Here is a 27,381-nt window from a genome sequence, read left to right on the forward strand (position 1 = left end):
AGGAATGAAAACCAGCAGACACAGTGGGTCCCCAGGCCCAGGGTTGAGAAACACTGTGCTAAAGTGTTGCGGCTGTCGCAATAGTCGCAAACCAGTTGCAAACGAGTCGAACGTCTAGGGTGAAATGTTCTAAACAAGCGCAATGCTGTTAGCGACTTTTTAGGGAATGCTTTGCAGCAGCGGTTTTTCTTTGTGGTTCAGCCTTAGATGAATATGTAATTATGGGTGTTCCTGCATAAATCAGCAAAAATGCGAAGGAGAGTGCAAATAAGGGTTCTCAAATATTATAATGAGATGTACTAGAGCTGACACTTACAATTGCATCAATTTGTTAAGAACTTTTGAAAACAGGTTTTAAACAGTCGTAATTAGGCAGTGTGAAAAACACTATCCCCTAACCATGGCCGCTGTGATTGCAGCACCTCTTCGATTTTAATGAAGACCAAATTAAGCACAGGTACAGGCTCGGCAGCCACATCATTCTTGAGCTGCTGTCTGATTTAAAAGATGTCACCTGTCACCCAGAGAAGCCATGCTATCCCTGCAGTGGTCAAACTATTGCATTATCTTGCCTCTGGGTCCTTTCAGGGTACTGTGGCAGCTGTTTGCTGGCATTTCGCATTCCGCTTGCCAGTTGTGCTCAATGCATTTTTGAGGCGAATACCCAAGTACCTATTTTTCACTAAAAGCAGGGTGTACTTACAAGCCTAAAAAAAAAAATTCTGTGACATTTCTGGTTTCCCCAACGGGAGCAATAGACTGCACACGTGCCACTAACCCCTCAAGCTTATGCTGAGCATCTGTATAGGAATAGGAAACACACTTATTCTATTATTGTGCAGGTGGTTTGTAATTGTGTATAGTTTAGCACCTCACCACTGACTAACTTAAATACAAACTACATTTGGCTTATAGGCTACTCATGATAATACGAATTAGTGGAAAAATGCAAAATTTGTTGCTGGTCCCTTGAAATTTGTATTAATGAGAATTGACTGTCCTCCTGTAAGCATCATAACTTGTCAATGCGGCACCATGATCTATTTTGTGTTAATTGCCTAGGCTTCTAAGTAGGCCAAGTTAATAATAATAATACTAATAATAATACTAATAATAATACTAATAATAATAATAATAATAATAAAAAAAATGTTAAAATAATTTATACCAATGTGTACAACGCAGCAGCATGATTTATTTTGTGTTACCGGTAGCCTACAGGCTAAAGTAAAAAGAAAGTGCGCTAGGTGTTCATTTGATTTTATTACTGTATTGTATACTGTATAAGCCTACTGTACAGATTTATATTTTTACATAAATGTAATGTTTAGCCTACCCAAAACACATTAGTGTTATTTCAGCTTTAAAATACATTGAGCACTATCAATGTATGTGTGTGCAATTTTATTGTATTTTTTAAACCCGACACCTGCTTATGTTGGACAAACATGTCTGGTTTAGCGTGGGGCTACTGTATGATTATGAAAAGTTTTGATAGAAACACATTTTTTATTTGGGTGTGAAGAATCTGATGGGATTAAACTGCCTTTCATTATTTATTCAAAAAAATGTCGCATGACTCTCGCAATGCCAGAGATCTCGATAAGAAGACGCAACAAATATTTAAATTAGTGTATTGCGGCTCTCTTCATTAACATGCAAATTGCGTTATGTTTGCGCTGCGACTGACCCATCTTAGTACATCTACCCCTCATTGTCATCACTCTTGTGACAAAAAATTATTTAATTCATTTTTTATTTATTATTTTCAAATCACATTACATTACAACATGTTTTCTTTGTTGTGCTTTTCATAGAAGAAGAATCTAGATTCAAGCACTTTAAAAAGTATACATACCGGTATGAAGCGGAAAGTCTCAATGGTGTGGCTGGTACTGCAACCTTAAAGAACAGCCTCAAAGTCACCTGCACAGTAAGTTTCAATGCAATGTCTATGTTTAGGGATGCTCCAAATAGCATTAATTACAGAACTTTTAAATGAAACATACACATACATGAATGTTGAGCAGCAAGAAATTCATTAAAATACCAATATAAAATTGAAATAACTGAGGAAAGTCCAACTGGCCTGAAAGTGCAGAAAACTGTGAAACTGATAATAAAATCATACATACAATGAATAACTGTCAAAAACACTTTGCACAAAAGCAACCACTTAGTAAATCTACAAATCTACCCATCGAAACATTTAAGATGATACCGATGCAGATGTAACAACTGTGACTCAGTTTTATATAGCTGGTAAGACCCATCTGAAGTATGCTGTACAGTGCAGTGTATTGCTGCTGTGAAAACATTAAAAACCATGTGTAATAATATGTTTTTTCTTGTGTACTGCTGTAGGCTGAGCTGGAAGTCCCTCAGTCATGCAGCTTTGTCCTGCGTACAGGCGATTGCTCACTGAGTGAGGTGGCTGTCATCGACCCAGAAGGCCAGCTGATCTACAGGCTTGCACCGAACACTGATGAGTTCAGGGCTGCCATGGCCAAGTAAGAGCTGTTCACTCACTCGGGCCAGGGGAGCCTTATTGAGAACAACAATGGAGAGGAAACTTGTTTCTGTATTCAAAATGCATTCTTACCAGCTCTTTGATATTTCTGGAACTATTTTACATTCTAAATAACCTTTTTTTTAAGGTGCATTTTTGTAACAAACACATTTGGTTAAAAGTGGTTTTCTTTTGCAGTTTTCCAGTTATTCAAGGTTGATGCTGTTTTGAATTGTGTGGCATCACAGAAGCTACAAATACATTCAGTAAACATTCCATCTTAAGACTATTATTATTATTATTATTATTATTATTATTATTAGTAGTAGTAGTAGTAGTAGTAGTAGTATCATTATGGTTGATGTTGGTGTTGTTGATATCACAGAAAAGAACAGTACAAAACGATTTTGGAATTTAAAGCTATTGTTTAAATAAATAAATAAATAAATAAATATGTTAATGTTTTTTAACCTAAATTTAAAAGTTTGAAACAAGAGTTAATCCTTCAATCAGAGCCTCTTGAAGTGGTGGATAGTTATAAATACATTGGGATCAGGTTTGATTTGTATATTTTAACTATCTCAAAGAAAATAGCAAAAAAACTTTTTGACAGCAAAAAAAAACAACTTTACCCTCCAAAGTAGAAAATGTGTTATTAAGAGCTGTATTTTCCCCTTATTTTATATTTTTACATGCCTCCTGCTGAGCAATACAAAAAAACTGGATTGACGAATAAACAAAGCAACCAGATTTGTATTACAATGACACCCTGAAACCCATCACTGCCAGTTACTGGCTTCTTTAAATTGGATGTCGCTGAACTGTAGAAGGCAATTGCACTGGGTATTTTTTGTGTAACAGGTTTATCTAGTTTTGCACTTACTTATCAAATGCCTTGGAGAAGGTCCTGTGTTGGCCAATCAGTATTTAGTTATAGTGCCCTGGTGGCATGGTATAGCCTGGACCAGAGTATCTGGGATATGACAGTGCATCAGCTAAATAACACAAATATATTCGTTAAATGTAGAACAATGACTAAGATTACATTTATTTTAATAAATGGTTTCAATAATTATTGAAGTGTAAATGCTTCTGATCCCAGATTGAATGTATGCTATTGTCTTTTAGAGCAATGTTGTTTTTAGGGATGTGAAATTGCTGCTGTCTGTTTCTGGTAATCTTGCCAGGACACTCTTGTAAATGAGGCCTCAGTCTCAATGTTTTTTTTGTTTTTTTTCCTGGTTGAATGAATAAATAAAAATGCAGTTAAATGCTGTTATTTGCCTTGTTCTTTATCAGCTTACAAATTAAAACTGCTTTTTGTTGCTTTGTCCAGGAATGTTCTGAAATTCAGCATTCAGGGTGGAGATCATGTCTCCCTATACCCAGATAGCGGTGAGCCAGAAAACATCCTCAACGTGAAGAGAGGCATCATCACAGCCCTCATGGCACCTATGGAATCTGACAAAAATATAAAGACCATTCCCATGGTGAGTGCCACATAAATGTTATCTCTGTACAAAGTGAGTTATGGTCTAAATCTAATTATGTCTATACGTACCAAGGTAAATGACAAATGGCTTTGAATAATATGTATTTATAATCAGTTGTTTTGGTGATTTTGAGTTCCAAAGAACAATTTTGCACCCCACAAATTCTAAATTCTAAATTGGGAGAAACAAAAGGCATTTGTTTTTGACATTTATATTCATAATTAAACTGTCTGTTAGTCTCACTCAAAGAGCAATGTTGTACATTCCCTTTCTGTACTTTGTTTTTCAGGATACTGTTTACGGCAAGTGTGACAGTGAACTGACTGTAAATACCAGAAAAGCAGATAGTAGTGCCACTGACATCACAGTCACCAGGGACCTCATCAAATGTCAGAGCTTCGATCCAATGAGAGGCTATGTCAGCCCCTTAGCTGTAATTACAGGAATGGTAAGTCCGCTAAATTAATCTTAATTTTTAAAATAGCAAGCAGTTAGTACAGTGTCATTTTATATACTGTACATACATTCTACCTTTATAAAAGTTTCCTATAGCAAAAACATAACAGAGTGTAATAAAGCTTAGTTAAAGCATGGTAATGGGTAAGCATTGTAAAGAATACCGAGTTATGGTAAAGCATGGCAAACGAGGGTAAACTATGGTAAATCCATTGTATGGAAAAAGCATAATAAAGCTGTAGAAATACAGAGGAAAAATATTGTGGAAAGCTTTTATAAAGGTGCATGTGTAAAGTCTTTCTTGGTCAATGATAATTCAAGAAAAGATACAGATTAATTTAGCTTTGTGAAAATGAAAAATTCCTGCACCTGCAATATAAAGCATTAAAGACACCCATCAGATATAAGAGACGGTGCTTTCTGGTTGCAGAACACACCACTGTCAAACCTGATCAGCAGCAGCCAGTCCTGCAATTATGTTCTGGACACTAAAAGGAGACATGTGACTGACGCTACCTGTACTGAAAAACATGTCTTCCTGCCTTTCTCACACAAGTAAGTTTTGTTTCTAATAACTTGTTCCTTTTCTCCTTCAACAATACATTTAAATAAATTCCAGCCTGTGTATGCACTGTTATATATATATATATATATATATAGATATATAGATATATAATGTGTGTTTTTTTTCTATTTTTTTTTTTTTTTTCAAATTCAGCGAAGAGTATGGAATCATGTCCCAGGTGAAACAGACCCTTAAGTTTGTGGAAGTAAGCAAGATCAACAACAGATATTTTGATCAAGGTAAGCCAAAAAAAACAGATACTTGAATACAGATCATTAAGAAGTGTCCCTTTGTGTATTACGGTTATGAAAAATACGTTATGCCTGCAAGCCTCCTGTATAATCTCTACAAGTATTTAAAATGCTAGACAGGGCCCTACACCAGTGGCTTTGTGCTATATAAATGTATACTTTGTGTTTTTTTAATCTTCTTGAAATGATATGCTGTAGAAGAGAAAGGGATGACTGAAACTGAATGCTGTGCTGCACCTTAAACAATTGTCTTGTTTCTTAGATGAATCTGCTGCAAAGCCTCTTGCTATGGGCTATGCAGAGGACAAGTCCCCCATTCAGACGAAAGAAGCCATTTTGAAAGCTCTCAGAGACCTGCAAGGTCTGGCTGAGACCCAGCAGGGCCAGCAAAGAGCCAGTCTTTTCCACAAACTTGTTACCGAGCTGAGAGGCCTGAACAACAAGACTCTGGGCGAAATGGTACCTGAGATGACTGGAATCTCAAGGTACTACTCAACAGTTTACCCTGCTTACAGTACAGTAACTTAACGGATCCTGATAACAATGCTTTAGACTTTGATTTTAAAAAAATAGCTTTTTTAAAGCCTTTTAAAAAGTTACACTGTAAATCAATTTATAAGGACCAATATCACTGATATACAAGTAGGTGATTTTTTTGTTGTTAAAAGTATAAAACATTTGTAATTTAAAAAAAAAAAAAAAAGAAAGATTGTGGGTGACCTTAAGTGCATTAACCCATATTTTACAGTTGCAATATTGTAAATTATATTAATTTCTAATGTGTCAAAAATAACAACTTGATAAAAGCTTGATAAAAACTCCCAACCAGTTGTTCTTTTATTTTTTCAATGTTCCCAGATCTATCACATTACAAGCCCTCCCCCAGTGCGGTACCCCTGAGTGCATTGGCGCTGTCCTACAGGTTCTGAGAGTCACCAAAGCCCCCACACCTGTGGTGGATGCAGTGACTTACTCCCTGGGGCTCCTGCCCTCACCCTGCAACAAGCGAGTCCGTGAGACACTCAACATGGCTCAATACCAGCAGAGCAGGGCAACACTGTACGCCCTCAGTCACACAGTGAGAAAGTAAGTGCATGGATGCAGGTTTTGAATACAGTTTAACCAACCTCTTTGTTAAAAAATAAAAATTTGAGATTTCAACAACGAGACCTGATTTCCTAAGCTTTGATGCTAATATAAAAGATACACATTTTATTTTGCTGAATTCTTGTTGTATATACTGTGTATACAAATATATAATCCTGTAATTTCTAGTTTTGTGAGATTAACAACCCTTTTTACCATTAATATAAAAAAGAAAATAAAAGCACAGCTAAGGGACAATATAATAAATAAAGATGTTTGTGATTGCATCAATCAACCACCAGGTGTCAGTCTAATCCAAGAGACATGACTTACATTATTAAGTACAGACATTAAGTACAGTGCACCCTTTGTTCCTTATATCAGAGGGGTTCGTTTTTGTGAAAGGACAATCAAAATTAATGATAAACTTTTGGAATAAATTCATGAGATTATATTGTGAATAAAAGTAGAATTACATGTACCAGTTATCTCATGTATGCAGTATTCTGGCTTTGCTTTCGTTAAAGAATTAAAACACAGTAAAAAAAAAGCAAAAATCCCGAATTGAAGCTAAACTTTGATTTAAAATCAATCTGATGAATCGTTTCAAAGTGCATCAAATCTTAATCCAACATGCATCCCAAACTGAGCTTTTATTCCAAATCAACCCGACATGAAAAGGTAGACATGAAAAGTTCATCAGATCCTCAAGATTTTTTTTCCCCATTTTTTTTATTCTTTAATCAGTTTTGCTTTGCTGCATGGTTGCTGAACAAGCAAATGATCAATATAGTTTCCAGCTTTGTTGCAACATAAAATGATTTTCGTTTCGGAGGCAGTTACACAGCATGCGCTTTTTATTAAGACAAAAGAGTAAACTTCACTGCAGAGGTGACATCCTGTGCATGCAGACCAGGATGTTGACAGTGCGATTCTCTTTTTTTTTTTTTTATTTGGGGTCAAGGGGCCAGGTTCGTTATAATGAAGGGCGTTATAGTGAGGGTGTATTGTACCTGTTCAAACAAATGCGCTTACAGTATATGGGACAAGGACTGTAGTATTGTTATCTTTTATTTTATTTTGTTTAAATATCTATGTATAAAAACATTGTGCTTCATCTTTATAGATTCTATAACATGGAACAACTTGTAACCCCTGAAGTCACAGATGTGGCTGAGTTCATGGCCTCTCTGTTGGGAAGTGACTGCTCCGGCAATGAGGATCACATTTATCTGACTCTGAAGGTCTCTATCACGTTGATTTGCTGTGACTGTAGATGCTGTAGTGCATTCTAAAAAATATATAGTCTAGTTGAGCAAAATGATCTTATGATTTTAATTGCTGTTTACTTACAGGCTATTGGCAATATGGGAAAAGCAATGGAGGACGCACATCCCAAACTGAGGTCTACTATCCTGAAGTGTGTGCAGCAGCCATCAGCTTCTCTCGCAGTTCAGCAGGCTGCTGTTCAGGCTTTCAGGCAGATGACAATTACAAATGAGGTACGCTCACTGTATGACATTTTTAGATAACAGTGTAAAAGATGCATTGTCTGAGGCGACAATAGCAATGGTTGATGTGCTCAGTGATTTAAAAGCAGGGACTTTGCAAATATCCAGTTTTTTTATTCCTATCAGGTCCGCAGCATACTTCTTCAGGTCTTCCAGGACAACAGTGGGAAGGTTCAGAAGCGTGTGGCTGCATACCTGATGCTCATGAAAAATCCCTCCCAATCAGACCTCAGCAAAGTCACCAAGGCCTTGCTAAAGGAGAACGGGCAAGTCAAGAGCTTTGTTGCCTCCCACATCGCCAACATTCTGGAATCCGAGGAGCCCTCTGTCCAAGAGTAAGCAAACAAATCCTTTAACTATATGGACTATCTGAAGGCACACACACACATATTGCTTCTATCCACACAGGATTTCACACTTTAAACTACAGTATCTGTCTGTCTATAAATATTGAATGAGCGCTAAATATGAGGATGATTAGAATGTCCCCAAGAATAAATAGGGGATTGTGTTTTTATACTTAATTATGTTTGTATAACTGGCACTTAGCAAAGATAATAACTCAGTGTCTTCCCACAGGCTGAAGAGAAAAATTGAAGAAGCACTTAAAGGTAACCAGTTGCCAGATGCCATGGACTTCAGAAAGTTCTCACGAAACTATCATGTTTCGCACACCATCCCTGACAATATATTTGGGTTTGAACCCTTGACCACTACAGTGGTAGGAAACATGGTTTTTGATTCTACTGGCTACATGCCAAGAGAAGCAATGCTGGAGACCACACTACAAGCCTTTGGAAACACCATTGATATGTTTGAGGTAAAAAAAAATAAATTAAAAAAGTATATACATCTGTCTGCTTTGTCTTGGTACAGTTTAATATTGGAAAAGTAACTGATCAACCACAATTAAACAGTTCTAAGCACTGAGCTAACCTTCTCATTCCTCACTATAACTATATTTATAATATTTTATTTTGCAGTGATACTAATCTGTATACCAGTAATTCAAACAAGCACTCTTTAAATACCTTATTTTAATCATACAATATTTTGTCATCTTTTCTTGCAGTTTGGTTTGGATGGGAATGGTTTTGAACCATCTCTAGATGCCCTGTTTGGAGAGAAGGGCTTTTTCCCTGACAGTGCATTGAAGGCCATGTATTGGGTAAATAACAAACTACCAGACAGCATGAGTGAAGTTCTGAAAAACTGGTTTGGTCAGAACAAGGATGGAAGAGCAAAACGAGAGGTATGTTAAATGACCAGTCCATGCATTACTCTGTACACTGTCACCTCACATTTCCCTAGCTAACCTGTTATTTTTTTAATACCCTACAGATTCCTGAGGATGTCATCAAAGAAATCACTCATAATGCTAAGAAGCTGATGAAGGACCTAAAATCGCAGGACTCCCCTGAGGCCACCGCTTACCTGAGAATTCTGGGGGCTGAACTTGGATACTTGAAAATCAGTGATTTCAAGACAGTAGCTGAGATGATCATGAACTTTGGCAAAGAGCTGCAAGGCCTTCCAAATCAGGTACTGAAACTGAGAAAGATTTTCCTGATTCATATTTAATCTGACAATGAAACAACAGGTACGGTCTATAAAAGTGAAAGATTAGGTCATACATTACTGTGGCTCTGATAATTCAGTATACTATTGTATACATTTGTCCAACTAAATAATTAAAAATATTTGTTTTGTGCAATTCTTTTAGGTTGTTAAAGCAGTAACATCTGGCACAGACATGGACCTGTTTGCTCACTACATATTCATGGACAATGAGTTCTCCCTCCCCACTGGAGCGGGTTTACCCCTGAAGTTCTCACTCTCTGGAGTGTTCACTCCAGGAGCCAGGGCAGGTCTGAAGATTGATCCAAAGACGGTAAATGTTTAATGTCTGCACTTTTCCTAGCATGTAAGCGCCCAGCACCTTGGCTGGTTTCACAAAACAAATCATTAACTTTTCATAAAACTTACGATCAGCTCCGTAGTTTCTTTCCACATTTGGTATCATGTACAAATCACCTTGGGTCATATCTTAAAACTGTTTGATATTTACAAGTGATTGTGATGTAGAAATAGTTGGAGGTGTTTACATTTTCTTTTTTTCTTTGTATTTTGGCAACTATTTATAAAAATCAAATATTTAACATTATAACTTCACCCACAGAAACAACTGACTTTTAGACCATCGCTTGCTGTGGAATTTATAACTCAAATGGGCGTCCAAATCCCAGAGTTTACCACAAATGGAATCCAGATGCATACCAACATCTACCATGAGTCTGGTGTCAATGCCAAAGTATCAATAAAGGGACAGCAGGTGAAACTGAGCATCCCAGCACCACAGGGACCAACCCAGCTTTTCAGCATCAGGTATGTACATTTTATTAAAAATACATTTTACCTGTGTGAATCTGCAAACTTCATGAAACAGTTCTGTGTGCCTTCCTTCAGATTCAAATATTTCCAAAAATATTTGCTGGAACGAGGCTCGGAACAAAATCCTAAGCTTAGTTTTAATGCATTTTTTTCATTTTTTTCATTTTAGCAACACATTGCTGTCTCTGTCCACCGGTCAAAGTGACATTGTGCCCCCTATCGTTGAGAGCCGGACTAACATGGTAACCTGCAACCCTATGTTCCCTGGCCTGCAGTACTGCACAACTGTACGCTACTCTAATGCTAGCATGACAGATGCTGCTCCGTACTACCCGCTCACTGGAGAAACAAGGTTGGTATCAGCAGTATGACTATACAGTGCATTTCATAGACTGAAATTAAAAAGGTAGAACTTAAAAAAGAGACAACATGGAATGGCTATTTGTCTTTATTACGGTCAAGGTGCCAGTGCTTTCACTTCACATTACTTAATATGATTTATTTAATTAAAAAAAAAAGAGTTAAGTCTCAAATATACCAAAAGAGCAAATGACAATGGATAAATGTATGGAGCTGATCTAAGTTGTCTAATGCTGTTGCTTGTCTGCAGATACACCCAAGGAGACCTGAACTACAGATTTGATTAATTCAAATTAAAGCACTTATTTAGCCATTGTGGTGCTATAAACCAATATTAATGAATGACACAATAACGTTATTACCCTTACTATTGCATCTGAATTATAGTGCTGTATCCTTATAGTGACTTTTAAAAAACACCAACTACCATAAACTTTTAAAAAGCTGTTTAAAAAAAAGGCTCATTTTGCAATGTAATGATAATTCTAATAATTCTAAATCCTATTACCCTAGATTTGCATTTGAGATCCAGCCTACAGGAGAGGTAACAGAATACTCAGCAACAATTGCTTATGAACTGCTGAAAGAAGATCGTGACAAAGTAGACACTGTGAAGCTCATTGTTAAGGCTGAAGGTAAGCTCCTTTATCTGTTTGTTGATTATGACTGGTGAATACTTATATTTTGATTGAATCAATAGATATAGTGTAAAGCAATGTGATTTGATAAACTTGTATTTGACATTTGTGATTAATGGTAAAACTTGTATTCTTCTAAAGGGTCTCAAGGTTCTGAAGCCATGGCTACCATGAAGTATAACAGAAACAAGATGACTATTAGCAGTGACCTCGAGATCCCAGATTATGATGTTCAAGTTGGGATTAATGTAGGAGTCAAGGATGAAGGCATGTTTAAGGGCAAGAAAACATATGGCCTTAATATTGGTGTCTCAAACAAGAATGTACCTGAACTGACTCTGCTTGGCAAAGCAAGGTACATTTTCTCCACTCTCAGTTGAATTCAGAATTTGGTTTACTTACTATTGGCCAATACAGTAGATTTTGGTATATTTTAGTTGGCAACTCTGAATGCCAGAATGTCTTGCTTCAAAGTGATTTTTAACACTAGATGAATGCCAAAGTTTTATTGATTTATTTTATCTTTTGTCAATCCAATGGGTTTAGCGCAGATTTATAAAGGGAACTTGAACAATTTTGATGGAAAACTGAATTTCTTAAATATAATTATTTGCAGATTTGAAGGAATGAAAGAGGGACAGATTTTAGTCCAACTCACAATCCCACGTATTAATGTTGATGGTAAAGCCAGTGCAACCGTTAACATTGCCAATGGATTAACAGTGCAGCTTGATGCAACTGCCAACATTCCAGAGTCATCTTCCGCACAGCAGGTCATCTTTAGATATGGTATGATATTTTTTATTATTAATAAAAATGCCTGTATTCATCAGAGATAAAAAGCAGAAAATAATAAAATGTATGCCTTTTTAAAAAAATATAAATTAGTATTTTATTAAAATATATATATTGTAATGAAGTGGGCACTGGTCTGCAATGTTTTATGCGGACAGCTTTACCAGTCCCGTCATATGTGAAAAATAAAGTACTCCGACAACTTCTGAAATGAAAACAGGACGGTGCCTGTATATTTATTTTCTTCACAAAACAAACAAACAAAACAAAAACCTAACTCCCTTCGGGAGTACTGCCTATACTTTTGCAAGAATCTAACTATAACCGGGCGGCTAGTCTGTTTGCCAGTAATCTAAATACTTTATTTGCTCTATTTCAACTCACAATCCACTTCCTGTCTTTCTCCAAACTCCCACACCCAGTAACCCACCTGAGGTTCATTTATATCTCCCCCAAGATCAGACTCAGCTGATCGGCATTTCCCATTATCTTTAATTGGTCAGTGCATTATTCAATTTAGGTGGTCTTTACCAAGATGGCCCCCTATTGCCTTCAGTCACAGTAACATGGAGTGTCCTACCCTAACCCCAGGGTCCTAAAGCCTCTCAATTACACGATAGTACACTCCCTTACTATATATATATATATATATATATATATATATATATATATATATATATATCATTGTCTATTTAATTTTGTGTAGATTTGTCTCACCTTAATTTTGTTCCTTCTCTGAAATAATTTTGTTTAGATAATAATAAGGCTGAACTTGAAATGAAGTCCGACATACACTCTGATATAAAGAAGCTACTTCCAGACTTTAGCCATTATCAGAACTCTCTACAGAAGTATACCGATGACATCCTGGAACAGAAGGTGGCTAAGACTGACATGAAACTCCGTCACATTGTCTCCAAATCCATTGAGGTGAGAACAAAAGACATACCTCAACTGACTTTTTATTTATATTGTGTGCACCCCTCTCTGAATATAGATATAGACGTTGCCAAAATAAATCTCCTGTGCAACTCATAGTTTCAGAAAAAGGCTAGAATTTCAATTTTCTTGGTGGATGGTGGTTCCAGCTGACTTTCACCACTTTGAACAGTTCATCATAATATAATAATACAGATGTTGCCAGTACCATAATAAACACTCTGGTTTCTCGGATTCAAATATGTTATGTATGTTTTCAATTCTTGAATTTTTGCTATGTTGATAATCTCTTTTTTATAGGCAGGCAACATTTGGCTGAATAAAGTTGCAAAGGATCTTCCATATGTTGAAAATCTGAGAAACAAACAAAGCCTACCGGAACTGACCTTGCCTTCAATCCCAGAGCAACTGTACTTGAAAACGTAAGACAATAGTTCATAATTTTGTAAACTTTGTGGGGCGCACTTGTACCTGAAGAGAGAATTATATTTTGGATGGATTGATTATTTATTTTATTTTATTTTATTTTATTGTTTTTTTACAGTGACAGCTTGATCAGGTACCAGTTCAACAAGAACAAACTGACCTTTGAGGTCGACCTTCCACTGGGAGGAAAAACTTCACAAGAGCTGCATCTTCAAAATACATTCTACACGCCCCCCTTGGTTTTTCCAGAAGTAGGAATCAACGTGCCTTCCAAAGAGTTCAGCATTCCTTCCTTCACTATCCCCAAGACCCAAGAGATCAGTCTTCCACTCCTTGGTGTTGCAGAATTGTCAACTAAACTCACCAGCAACTATTACAACTGGACAGCCTCCTTCATTGGTGGAAACAACACTCAAGACAATATGGCTGTAATTGGCTTTATCGCCAAATACCAAGTCAAAGCTGAGGCCCCAGTTGACCTCCTCTCTTACAATGTGGAAGGTAACCTTTTTCCTTTTTTGTTTTTAATTAATGTTCTCTGTAATTCTATTGGAATAAATAATTATGAGGTGGACTTTCAAAGTTGTTTGCTCTAGTGCACAAACTGTACCATACTTTCGGAAAAGGAAATAAAACAATAATGTAACTTTCAGTGTAGGTAACAATCTGTGTAACTTCAGTGATGGTAGCCAGTAACTATCAGTGTAACCAGGTATATTTTTTTTCCGATTGTTTTTCTGCTAATATTGCACAGAAGCAAACAGAATTTATGAAACAGTATATCTTTTCATTAATATTGAGGTATATAAACATTACTAAAAATGCAAAATGTTATTTTTTGACCAGTTTGCACGCATGTAGCTAACATGTCCTTTAGTTTTGCAGTTACAATTAATTGATCTTATATTTTATTCTCTATGCATTAGGTGTACTTTATGTAGATTAGCTAATTCCATATTTGACACTAATAACAAATACTGACCTAGCTACATATTAATGTAAGCAGCAAGTGGTCCAAATATCACTTTGTTTGAATTTGTAAAGTAATTTAAGGGAGCAGAAGCAGGAATTATGTGTACAAATAGTACATTTCAGGTAACTTCTAATGTATTATTTGTTACTTTATAGGTACTGGATTAATAACTTCAGATGCATATGGTGTGGTTACTACTTCTGTGAATGGATCCCTGCAGCACAGCTTACTAGAAGCATCTGTTAGTTACAGTGACTATGCTGACTTTGATGATCTCAGCTCAAGAGCCAACTATCACTTTGATGCTTCAAGTGTTCTTGGTGTCAAAACATCTCTGTCCAATTCTTGGCAGAGTAAGTTTAATGGTATAGGATATAAAATCGAAGACACTCTTGGTGGCCATCTGGCAGTAGGACCTCTATACTGCAATTACACTTCCAGTACAACATACAGTTTTAATAGAGATCAACTGGAGAGAAGAGTACAATCATCTACAAAGCTGGATTCATCTTTCCTAGAGGCTAGTAACAGAATAACCGGCACTTATGTCAACGAAGTACTATCAGTTATTTCAAACACTGACGTTCACAGTGGTGCGTTAGTTCATGTTGGTGAAATAAGCTACAAGGATGGTGTGCTGAATCTGAAATCTGATGCTAATGGAAGGCATAAAAGTATATCAGCCCTTAACAAAATTGAAATCGCACTGTCTGGCCAAATGGCAACAATGAGAGTTGAATCTCAAGCTCAGCATTTAAGAAACAGAGTGTTTGCTCTTATTTCTGGCTCCCTGAATGGTCGAGGTCTTGAATTAAATGCTGATGGTACCATCAATGTTGCAGAAAGCCGTGGAGCCCACAAGGCTACCCTAACAATCAATCCAAATGGCTTGGCCACCAGTGCAACTACTAGTCTTCAGTGCAGTGCTATAATATTCTCGAACGTATTTAATGGTGAAATTGATGCATCTGGAGCCACACTTAGTCTTGTTACAAAAGGAAGTGACATCAAAAATACTGCTGAGCTCACTGTAGATGGCAAAGTAGGATCATCTGAAGTATCTTTAAACAGTGTGTATAAGGGCAATATTATGGATGCAAACAGCAGAAACCGATTGAACTTTAAAGTAAATAAGGAAGGACTGGCATTTTCAAACAACATGATGGGATCCTACAACAAAATCAAGGCAGAGCACACAAATACCTTGAACATCGCTCTGTGGTCTCTAGCCTTCAGTTCAAAAACAGACAACTTGCTGGGTGCAGGTAACTCTTACAAGCATGACTTTAAGTTTGACTTGAAACCTTTCATCATTTCACTGAGCCTGAACAACGATCTCAAGTTCCTTGGTGTTGATTTCATCAATGAGGGCAAACTTAAGCTTGAACCTTTCCAACTCAACCTGAATGGAAATATGAGAGGAGCGTACGGAAAAGACCAAGAGTTGAAACACACATATACAATTAATTATGCTGACCTTGCAAGTACTGTGGAGTGTAGCACCACTGGCAGAGTTTGGGGAGCACAGGTTGACAATGCTGTCAAACTGGAGGTTGCAGCACTTTCTTCTAAATTCCATAGTGACACCAAACTCAGCTGTAAATCCCTCCGCTTTGATAACGTGGTCCGTACCCTTGTACAGCCATTCAAGGTTTCTGTTGAAGCTGTTACCAATGGTGATGGAAGTCTAAACTTATATGGAACCCACAGCGGGCAGATGTATAGCAAATTCCTAATGAAAGCTGAACCGCTGGCTGTTACTTACTTACATGATTACAGAGGATCAACAACCCATCAACTGGAAACTGGAGGACCTGCTTCCACACTCCTCGATAACAAGGTAAATGGACTGGTTACTCCATCTGAGCAGTCAAGTACATGGAAGCTTAAAACTCAGCTAAACAAAAATACCTACACCCAAGATGTAATTGCCTACAACAAGGCAGAGAAGATTGGCATTGAGCTTGCTGGTCACATACTCACAGATCTATTGCCCACTTTTGCAAGCTCTGGCAGATCAGCCCGATATGTTTCTGGCCACCCCCAGGAGTTTAGCATTTCTGGCTTTCTTAAATATGATAAGAACAAAGATCTTCATATAATTGAACTGCCTTTTGTAGAAAGCCTGCCTGCAGTGATTGAGCAAATAAAAGCTAATATGGTAAACGCTCTAGAGTCTCTGCAAAGATATCTAAAAAGTCTAAAACTGAATGACTTAGTGCGCAAATACAAGGCTTCTCTAGATAGACTACCTCAACAGGTGAATGATTATGTGAAGAGATTGGAGTTGGAAAGCAAAATTAACAATGTTAAAAAACAGTTGATGGCCTTCACTAACGATTATACTGTCACCGTAGAAGACCTGGAGAGATATTTGGAGAGAGTTAAAGAATTATATCAAGAAGCTTTAACTGATCTGCAAGAACAACTGAACAAACTTGAGATGAAGCTTAAAGCTTATGACCCGATTGAATGGAAACAAACTATCGAGAAACTGATCAGTAAAATTGTAAAAACACTGAAGACAATCGACCAGCGGTATGAGATCACTAGAACGGCCATGAGCACCATTAGCATCATGCAGGATATAATTCAAAAGTATGATCTAAACAAACTGAAAGACAGTGGTGCAGCTTGGCTTCAGAATCTTGATGAAAATTACCAAATAAAAGCAGAGCTCCAAAAAGCATTAGACAAGCTGAAAGAACTGATTCAGAGCTTTGATGTGCAGAAGATTGCAGAAGACCTTATAGACCGTATTAAATCAGTTAATATTGAAGATGCTATTAATAGTCTAAAGACTTCCTTCCCTACAAATGAAATAAGCAGAGTTATGGAGACCATCAAAGATGTAGTTCTGAATTGGATAGAAGAATATGAAGTTACTGAAAAGATCAACAGTGCATATGCAAAGCTGCAAGAATTACTTGTTAAATATGAAATTGACAAGAAGGTACAGGTTCTCATGGATAAAGCTGCACTGCTTGTTCAGCAGTACAAAGTTAAAGAAACTGTGCAATCAGCTGTAAATGTTCTGAAAAGCATTGATGTGAAAACATATGTTGATACAATGCAACAGTCTCTGGATGATGTGATTAAGCAACTGAAAGCACAAGACTACAAGCAAATAATTGAGCAGCTGAATGCGTATATTGATATGCTTCTTCAAAAAATCAAATCTTTTGATTACAATACATTTGTTGATGAAACAAACCAAAAAATTGGTGATATGACAAAGTATGTAAATGCTCAGATCAAAGATCTTGAGATACCACAGAAAATTGAGTCTGCAAGGCAATACATAAAAGATGTTCAAATTGCAGCTATGTCCTATTTGAAACAATTGAAAAATACCAGACTTGCAGAAGTGATGACATGGGTCAAAGACTTAATGGATTCAACAGCCCTAATTGAAGTTAGAAAAAGGATACAGGACAATCTTGAGGATCTGAGAAACAGGATTAGCACAATGGACATTCAGAAAGAAGTTAAACTGTATTTGCAGCGGGCTAGTGACTTTTACAGTAGATTTGTCAACTTCATGATGGATCAGTGGAACAATGCATGCAAGAACATCAGTACCCTAGCTGAACAATATGACATAAAAAATGCTGTTGACAGGCTAAAGAAAGCTATAGAAGAAGGAGTTGCATTTCCTGAAAGTATCATCGGCACAGTTAGAATCCCTGCATTTGAGTTAAGCCTGAATGCACTGAAGAAGGCAGAGTTTGAAACACCGGAGTTTACAGTACCATTAACAGATCTGCGTGTCCCATCTGTCAAAATTAACCTGAAAAAGTTGCAAAAAATCAACATTCCAACCCGGTATACAGTTCCAGAGTTTACCGTTCTGGATATCTACACCATTCCATCATACACCATTGATTTTGAGGAAATTAAAAAAGCAATTATTAGAGCAGTTGATCGAATCAGAAATGTTCAAATTGAATTACCAGAACCAGGCGTCTATTTCAGAGAACTGAGAGTAGCATACTTGTCTGACCTGCCTGATCTTACATTTCCAGAGGTAAAGCTTTCAGAAATAAGTTTTCCAGAAATCAGAATTCCAAAACTCTTCAACAAGAACTTTGAATTCCCAGATCTTCAGATTCCTGAATTCCATCTGCCACGCATACCTCATGAAGTGAGTGTTCCCACTTTCGGCAAACTCTCTGGTGAGTTTAAAATAAAATCTCCTTACTACACACTGACAACAACAGCTGAAGTCAGAAATGCTACTACTAGCCAGATGAATCCTGAGATTACAGCCAGTGTTACCTCTGAAGCCACATCTACTATAGATTATCTTGCCTTTACTTTAGATGCCATTGCCCGTCTCAAAGTAACTGAAATGAAGAGTCTAGAGCTAACTGAGACTATTAAGTTAAACCACAAGGCTTTTTCACTTGACCACAAAAGTGCATTAACTTTCTTAGGCGAATCAGTATCGGGAACTGCAGAAACAACCGCAAAGGCCACGACTGAAGCTTACAATGCAGAAGCAGTGAATAACCTGCGTGTCTCGTTACAGCGCGGAGTTTCAGTCACAATGCATACAAAGTACAATCACAACCTAAACATCCCAGAAGCAGATATATCAAGCCAGACAACCCTGGAGCAAAGTGTTAATACTCGTTTAGAGTCGGGAACTGTGTCAGTGACTGTTTCAACCACAGGGAGCGGAAAGTGGTCAATTCCTGACTACTCTGATGAAGGCACGCACAAAAGCGATCTTGAGTTCACCCTCAATTTCAATACTGCAAAACTTACATTCACTGGTCAGACCAGCAGCAAGTTTTTGAAAATGAAACAGACCATAGACTTAGAATCTGTCATCCTGAATCACATAAATGTTAATATCCGAGCTGAAACAGAGACTCCCTTTGTTAAAAGTAGTGTTTTGGTTCTGAATGGTAAGGCTCAAGTGTCAGATATGAAAATAGAACTAGGAGCAACCCACAATGCAGTACTTATTGGAAGAGTTAGTGGAAAAATCACAAATTCAGTTGACTTTTCAGCGAAGCCATTTGAGATTTCTCTAATTGTCAGTAATAATGGGAATACAAAGATTAGTTTACCCTTAAAACTCACTGGTAAAATTGACCTTCAGAACAACTATGTACTGACCCTAAATTCAAAAGTTCAGCTATTTAACTGGGTGGCTGGAGCAAGATTTAACCAGTACAAATATTCCCACAATGTTAATCTAGGCAACAACGACGACAATGTTTCAGTTAATCTGGCAGTGAATGGTGAAGCAAACCTTGAGTTTTTGAATACCCCTGTTACAATTCCTGAAATTAAAATCCCTTATACTTCAATGAAAACCCGATTAGTTAAAGATGTTTCCCTATGGCAGGATACAGGCCTTAAGAATCTCCTACTGACACCCCGGCAGTCCTTTGACTTGACGTTCAAGGTTCAGTATCAAAAGAACAAGGACATGCATTCGTACGCAGTAAATTTGGAGCCAGTATACAATACGATAAATTATTACGTCATTGAATCATTCAATCAGAACTTTGAGGATGGCAGAGATAAGGTAGTTACCCTCCTCACAAACTCTTACAACAAAGCCAACGAACAATATAGAAACCTCAAAATAGACACTGCGGTCAACAAGTTGCCAAAAACATTCCGAATTCCAGGGTACACAGTCCCTGTGTTAAACATTGAAGTTTCTCCATTCATCGCTGAATTGCCAGCATTCGGTTTTGTTATACCCAAGGAAGTTACTACACCTGGATTCACTGTACCAATGATTGGCTTCTCAATGCCATCCTATAACTTTGTCCTTCCCTCCTTGAAACTCTCTGTACTTAATGTACCTGCCACCCTCCAGAAGTTGACAATACCCAAGTTTAAAGTGCCCCGAACACCAGATACAATCCTGGTTCCTGCTATGGGCAACATAACATATGATTTTGCATTCAAATCAGCTGTGATCACACTGAATGCCAACGCAGGAATATACAATCAGTCTGACATTACAGCTCGCTTCAGTGCTGCTGCTTCTTCTGTATTCAACGTTCTGAACTTCAAACTCGATGGCACAACAAGCCTGACAAGGCAGAGAGGTCTTAAATTGGCCACAGCCTTATCCCTAAGCCACCAAAATGTTGAGGGAGCCCACGACAGTACAGTGAGCCTCACAAAGAGATTCATAGATGCCTCTGTAACTACAACTTCCAAAGTGAAACTGCCAGGTCTTAACCTTGAATTTAAGCAAGAACTTAAAGGGAATAGTAAGTCTAAGCCAAATGTAGCTTCAAAGATTAATCTTAAATATAATTTCAAAGTTCCCCAAATTGATACCAGTGGCAAAGGAACAGTTGACCATACTCTTACCCTAGAAGGACTGACCTCATATTTCTCTTTGGACACCACAACTAAAGGAAATATTGAAGGAATCTTCTTAACCACAAAAACATTTTCTGGAAAAATCAATAATGAAGCAAGTACCTACCTTAATTCCAATGGCATTCGATCAACCATAAAGACCAATGCAAATTCCAAAGTAGATTCTAAGAAGAGTAAAATCTGGAATTTTGACCTAAATGAGAACCTTGCCTTGGAGGCATCCCCACTCCGTCTATACACAATGTGGAATCATACTGGAAGCAATGAAGTTATCATCAGCTCTTTCAATACCAAAGGAAACCAAGCAGTCAAAGCAATTCTTGAACTGGTTCCAACAAGTATGAAAGCTGATCTTCAGCTAGTGGTCTCTCAGCCAAGTAGCCTTGTTGAGGAAGCCAGCATTCATCATACCGTAGCTGTAAACATTAACTCTGAAAATCAGAAGGTAGGCTGGAATGGCAAAGAACAATTCATGTCAAATATTCTTGCCCATGAGTTGCTGGTCTCAAATGATGACTCTGAGGTGCGCTTTGATGTTACTGGGTCCGTGCAGGGACATGTCTCTTTCCTTAATGACATTACACTACCAATTTATAAGAAGAGCATTTGGAATATCTTGAGGTTTGGTTTAACGACCAGTGAAGACAAGCTGCAATACCTGAATGGTTCTACTACCATTGTTTACACTAAGAACAAAGATGGTTATTTCTTCCCTCTGCCTATAAATGTCCTGGCTGATGGTATTACAATCAATATACCAGAAGTAACTCTGCAGATCCCAAAATGGTTAAAAAACCTTCCACACAAAATTCGAGAAATCGACATTCCAATTGAGAATTTCAAAATCCCAGAAAGAGTGTCAGTCCCTTCAGTTATAGTAACACCAGCTTTCAAAGTTCCCTTAACCACTCTTCAAGTGCCATCATATACCATTGACTTTAAGAAGATTAAAATTCCAAAAAAGATCAGTTCACTTTCATTTGATCTGACTCTTCCTCATTTGCCCAAAGTGAAATTTCCCAAAGTGGATATTGCTGCTCAGTACCTCAATTCCGTGAAATCCAAACTACCCCAATTTTCAGTAGCTGTTCCTGATTTTAAAATTATCATCACGTCATTCACCCTTCCAAAAACATTCACAGTTGGCAGCCATGTCTTCGAAATGGATAAAGTGGTAAATCAAATTGCCAATTTTGATCTTCCAACAATCACAATTCCAGAGCAAAAAATAGAGATTCCGGAAATATCAGTATCCCTCCCAGCTGGACTTTTTATTCCTGTTTTTGGAGCTCTCTCTACCACTGTTAAAGTTGCATCACCAATATACAACATGTCATGGACCACAAGCCTTGAAAACAAAACTTCATCCATGGTCTCTTCAGTCAAGTCCACCTGCAGTTCCACTATGGTGTTTCTGGAATATGACCTGGAAGGTAAGATTTAATAATTAATAGTACATTCTTTTTTGATTATATACATAATATGTTGTTTAGTAATATACTGTAGATATTCTGCATTAACTATTTTCAAGTTGGAAAACAATTTGCATGGCTGTAGTGTTTTAATAATAGAGTTTATACTGTGCAAAATATTATTCATTGATTGGCTAGACAGTAGGCCTATAATATGTTTTGTCTGGTTTTGTAGAAGAACATGTAGATAATTTGTACCCATTTCATAAATAAACATTTTTGTTCAATACAGCAAGTGCAACCACCAGTTACCAGGATGGAGCTTTCAAACTTGATGGAAAATGCACTTTATCCCACAATGACCTGAGCATTGATTGGCGCCATGCATATAATCTCAACAACCAAAGGTAAATGTAAAATGTATTGTTGTATTTCATTTGATTTGTTATTTACCATCCAGCCAAATTTTATTCAGTAAAGAAAGAAATCGGATGTTATGCCTGAATTCTTAGGTGTCCCTCAGGGGTCAATTCTTGGACCTCACTTATTTTCTATTTTTATTTATGAAATACCTACTGTCTGGAGAAAAAGTTATGTACATATGTATGCGAATGACAGTGTGGTTTATTACAGCTCTGACAATGTCCATGATTTAATACGACACTACAGAATCACTTTTTTGAAGTTCAGGATTGTTTTGATCAAAATTATTTGATTTTAAATGAACAAAAAAAAAAAAAGATGTTATTTGGTTCAGCGAAAATGATACAAAACAATAATTCCAATTGTATTATTGTTACTTGTAATAATACAAAATAATTAAATTTGAAAAACACATAAACGAAATATATGACTGCTAGTAAGGAGTCACTGAAGATTGATACATGGATTTATAGATTTGTTCTTCAGTGTACTCCTTTAGAACATCACTGTACCTTGTATTCCAGGTTAAACTTGTTGTCACCTGATGATAGAAGGATCTTTCACTGGAATCAGATTCTTTTTGAAGGGGCGCTTAACAAACTGCATGTTTATTTGAGTAGTCTATTCCAGGAGTTTATCCAGGATTACAGTTTACGAGATGTTTGTGGAACCAAATATTTTAAAATACCAATGGTAAAAAGTGCTACTGGAAGGACATTTTTTGCTTTTGCTGCAGTTTCAGATTGGAATGCACTGCCGATGGGACTTAGATCAGAGACTTCCCATCGTCAATTTAACAATGTGTTTTTCCACTATCTGAAGAAGCCCTCTGTATGTGTATGATGTGTAGAGTTTAAATGTGTATTCCGTGTTTAATGTGATTTACTGCTGTTGGACGCCATTGTAAACAAGCTAATTATAGCTCATGTGGCCTTTTTCCAAGATAAATTTAAAATAAAATAAAAATGATTGTTTGATGGTATGTTATACTGTAGGCTAATAATCTATTTAGAGATAAAAACAAAACAGTATTTAAAACATGTAATATGCCTTTCCATGAATCTTTAATCATTTTTTCTTTTTTTTTTTTTTTTCAGAATGAAACGCCAAGCACTTCCAGACCCAAGGTAAAGATCAAATTTAAGTTAACCCCAGATGTATCATTCAGACTATATGCAAAGCCATAGAACTGTTACATTTCCTATTTAATGTTAATAACATTATTTGGTAACATATCACATGCAATTTTTTATTTGATTTTTTTTACCAACTATGCTTTTTACTTTTGAGTTTGTTATTCTCAATGCTTCATGTTCCTCCATATAAGTATTTTTTTTTTTAAATGGCTGCCTGAATTATAATAAATCTATTCATGCTCTTTTTTAAATTGTTTTTCAGACCGAAGCACCACTTGTTAAATGTTGACATCACCAGCCCAACTTTCACAGATATCAGCATACGCTATGCTGCGGGCATGGACATCATCACTGCTTCAGTTTCTTCTCCATCAGCTGGATTCCTCGGCCTTCTTCTGGAAAAAACAGGCCCTGAACTTATTCATGGAAAACTGTACAGCCGTTACCCAGTAAGTAGTGATTTCAATTTTCTATTACTGTACATTTTTATGTATTGATGTTTTACTCTTTCAGAATGAAGTAACATCACAGATATACTACCCTATTATAACTGTTAAATAACATGAGTGTAAGACAGTAAATACAAATTAACACAGACAGTGCATATTAGTATGTTAGATTCACTGGTCTGCTATAAAGCAGTCTGCTTTTATCTTTCCGAGATCTGAAAGTCTGAAGTGTTGACCAAGTTGTTTTTAGGAATATTTACAATATATATATATATATATTTTTTTAATTTAACAGTCCTCTCCTGAAAATGACGTAAACCTACTAGATGCTGTAGTGTCTGTGAAGAACCCTGAAAAGCTCCATGTGGAAGCCTTCTGGAATCGTGATGGCCCTTATTTAATGCTGGAAGGCCTGAACCAAAGAATTCCAAAAATGGCTTCTGCTGTGTACAGCTGCATTAACAAATACCACCATCAGCATTTTGGAATAGACATCAACAGGTTATCTGTGATGCTGAAAGACAACATTCAGAACTACATTGAGACAGTCTATAGAGAAACCTCCAAGAAGATCGACGAGCTTGACAGGGGCCTTCGCAACATGGTTAAATATGCTTCTTCAAAATACGAACAAATGAAAGTTAAGACCAAGAACATCTATAAAAGGGCAGCTGACAACATGGCCAAAGTTGACCTTCAGGACTTGAGCATCAAGTTTTACGATGCCTCTATTGACCTAACAAGAGAGTACCAGAAGAATATTAAAGACCTGCTTGATGCAACCATTCAATTCTTAAGGGTAACTAAGTTCCAGTTGCCTGGGTTTAATCAGAAGCATACTGGACAAGAGCTCTTTAACAAAGCTGCAGATTCTGCATCTGTAATGATTGACAAGATCCTACAGGAAGTTAAACATTTCCTGCAGCAATATACAGATGCTTTGATCAAGTATATCAATGATATGGAGATTAAGGTCCCTGGCACTGACAAAATCCTGCAGGGCAAAGAGGTTCTTGATAGTATTAAAGACTACCTAAGAAAAGTCCAGAATGAAGTTATAGAAGCAGTAAAAAGCCTTCGGAAAGTGAACCTTGAAAAAAGTCTTCAGAAATTGAAAGATTTTTTTCAGACCTCATTTATGCAAGTTGAGGAGGTGATCAAAGCCCTGAAGACTAAGAATCTCGAAGAAATTAAAGTCCAAGTCCAGGGGATGTACAATGATGCCATCAATTCACCTTTGGCAGCACAAATTAAATATGCTCTAGATTATGTGAAAGATTCTACAACTCGCTTCTATGAATTTACACAAACTTGCCTCAAGTACATTTTGGAAGAACTGGAGAAGACCAGTCGTTATGTGAAGTCACTCCGGGAAGAGTACTTGGATGCTAATATGCTTGGGTGGACAGTTAAATACTATGAAATTGAAGAGAAGATGATTGAGCTGGTGAAGAGTTGTGCAGAGTATGTGAAAGAAATTGGACCCAAATACATTGAGCAAGTCATAGCATATGTCACCCAATTGACAGAAAAATTGAAAGAGCTGGTTGATAAGCAGGGCACAGAGTATTTAAACTATGCCAAGGACCTGCTCACTGATGCAGATGGAAGAGGAATGAAAACGATTTCAGAGCTGTCAAATAAAGCACAGGCACAGATTCATGAATGGTCTACTCTTGCCAAAAACATAGCCACCGAATACAGAGACCACGCTCAACTTAAATTGCAAGAGGCATATGGCAATCTGTCACTTGATGAATTGACCTCAGAAGCTAAGCGACTCTTTGACATCATCATTCAACAATACTCTGCCTATTACCAAGCTATTCTGGAGATTCTTAAGGAGCTAAACAATAACATTCAGCCATATATCCAATACCGCGATGAAAAGCTTCAACTTGACGTTCCACTTCCTTTCCTTTGGGAATCTTTTGACGAATTGCCTAAACGCAAGGAGCGATGAGCCCATTAAACACAACCATCTAAATGGAAGGGCAAATACAAACCATGAAAAGATGTTTCAGAACAAAAAGGACACTTATTATTATCTCATAAATGTTTTAAAGGTGTTATGTGATTAGTATTTTGTGCCAAATCTATAATGTTTTTCTTTTGTAAATTAAGTAGTATAATCATTTTGGGTTTTTTAAAGCCTTTCTTAACATGCAAATAAATAGAGATTCTTTATTAAGTCTTGAGTTCCTTCGTATGTCTTTAGATAATAATGTAACATAAATCTTTCTTATAATGAGTATCAATAATAGAAGTCAACACAGGAAATTCTGAAACAGCTTCCTGACTTTTAACACCAAGACTGCATAGCTGACAAACAATGTAGGGAATAGGTAGTTGTAGGTAAAGTTATCAGCTACATTAGAACTCATTCTGAACCACATTATTTTTAAACATACATGTTCTGTTGCAATGTTGTGCTTTGAGCTGGGCAGTCCAGTAAAAGGTAGACATTTTACAGACACTCCATATTAAAATGAAATATTATTATTTTCAGGCACCCTTATATATCGCAAGTAAAAGTGAGCAGCTACAAAAAACTAAATGTAGGTACAGTGCACATGTGAGAAAGAATTGACAATGTAATGAAGTTGAACATACAGTAAGATGAAGAGAGCTTAGTGTAGGTAACAGAAGGAAAGTGAGGGGATGAGAAAAAATGGATAAGAAAGAAATAAGGTGTGGGGAATTGAGTAGTTCAAACACGTTGGCTTTGGGACGTTGTTGGTTTGTCTGCTGCATTTTGTCTTATCTCCACATGAAAACTTTATTGCAACCTAATATCTAGACTTTTGGCTTTCCACATGCTTTGTTATTTTTTTGTGAAACCTTTTAATAAATCTTCTTGCTCTAATAACCTGCTTTTCCCTTTTCATGAGTTTCATGTGCTTTCCACTGCACAATGTTTAGGATTGATCTCATAGGTGGAGAGGGGTGGTGGGAGAACTGCACTTAATAGGCAGCAACCTATTATTAACCGTACTCTAAATTAAGACCAATCTTGGAATCTTGGGTAAAAAATCATGTACACACACACACACACACACACACACACACATACTGTGCACACGTGTATATTAAGAAAGAAAGGGAATTACCTGAACCATTAATATACTAGATCCAATATTGCTGTGTGTCTCCCTGCATGTTTACAAGATGAACATTTGCTTTACCTTTGCTTTACTCCATGTTGTCC

At 36.9% G+C, this 27,381-nt stretch overlaps 1 protein-coding gene across 1 annotated transcript in view; it reads left to right on the forward strand.

The window, feature by feature from the left end:
* Positions 1-27,042, forward strand: part of LOC117410573 (apolipoprotein B-100-like) — a 29,407-nt gene extending 2,365 nt beyond the window's left edge. Inside the window, exons 3-30 of the mRNA XM_034017205.3 lie at positions 1,818-1,933; positions 2,365-2,510; positions 3,846-3,999; positions 4,292-4,450; positions 4,889-5,013; positions 5,177-5,262; positions 5,537-5,759; positions 6,133-6,360; positions 7,487-7,604; positions 7,716-7,862; positions 7,998-8,206; positions 8,451-8,691; positions 8,944-9,123; positions 9,213-9,413; positions 9,595-9,762; positions 10,051-10,256; positions 10,432-10,614; positions 11,136-11,257; positions 11,402-11,615; positions 11,877-12,049; positions 12,810-12,985; positions 13,295-13,416; positions 13,539-13,921; positions 14,549-22,186; positions 22,458-22,572; positions 23,686-23,715; positions 23,987-24,173; positions 24,469-27,042. Of these exons, the coding sequence (XP_033873096.3) occupies positions 1,818-1,933; positions 2,365-2,510; positions 3,846-3,999; positions 4,292-4,450; positions 4,889-5,013; positions 5,177-5,262; positions 5,537-5,759; positions 6,133-6,360; positions 7,487-7,604; positions 7,716-7,862; positions 7,998-8,206; positions 8,451-8,691; positions 8,944-9,123; positions 9,213-9,413; positions 9,595-9,762; positions 10,051-10,256; positions 10,432-10,614; positions 11,136-11,257; positions 11,402-11,615; positions 11,877-12,049; positions 12,810-12,985; positions 13,295-13,416; positions 13,539-13,921; positions 14,549-22,186; positions 22,458-22,572; positions 23,686-23,715; positions 23,987-24,173; positions 24,469-26,136 (13,718 nt within the window). The 3' untranslated portion in view covers positions 26,137-27,042. The remainder of the gene's footprint in view (positions 1-1,817; positions 1,934-2,364; positions 2,511-3,845; positions 4,000-4,291; positions 4,451-4,888; positions 5,014-5,176; positions 5,263-5,536; positions 5,760-6,132; positions 6,361-7,486; positions 7,605-7,715; positions 7,863-7,997; positions 8,207-8,450; positions 8,692-8,943; positions 9,124-9,212; positions 9,414-9,594; positions 9,763-10,050; positions 10,257-10,431; positions 10,615-11,135; positions 11,258-11,401; positions 11,616-11,876; positions 12,050-12,809; positions 12,986-13,294; positions 13,417-13,538; positions 13,922-14,548; positions 22,187-22,457; positions 22,573-23,685; positions 23,716-23,986; positions 24,174-24,468) is intronic.
* Positions 27,043-27,381: the final 339 nt, after the last annotated feature.

Source organism: Acipenser ruthenus, chromosome 6, assembly GCF_902713425.1.
Source record: "Acipenser ruthenus chromosome 6, fAciRut3.2 maternal haplotype, whole genome shotgun sequence".
Taxonomy (NCBI): domain Eukaryota; kingdom Metazoa; phylum Chordata; class Actinopteri; order Acipenseriformes; family Acipenseridae; genus Acipenser; species Acipenser ruthenus.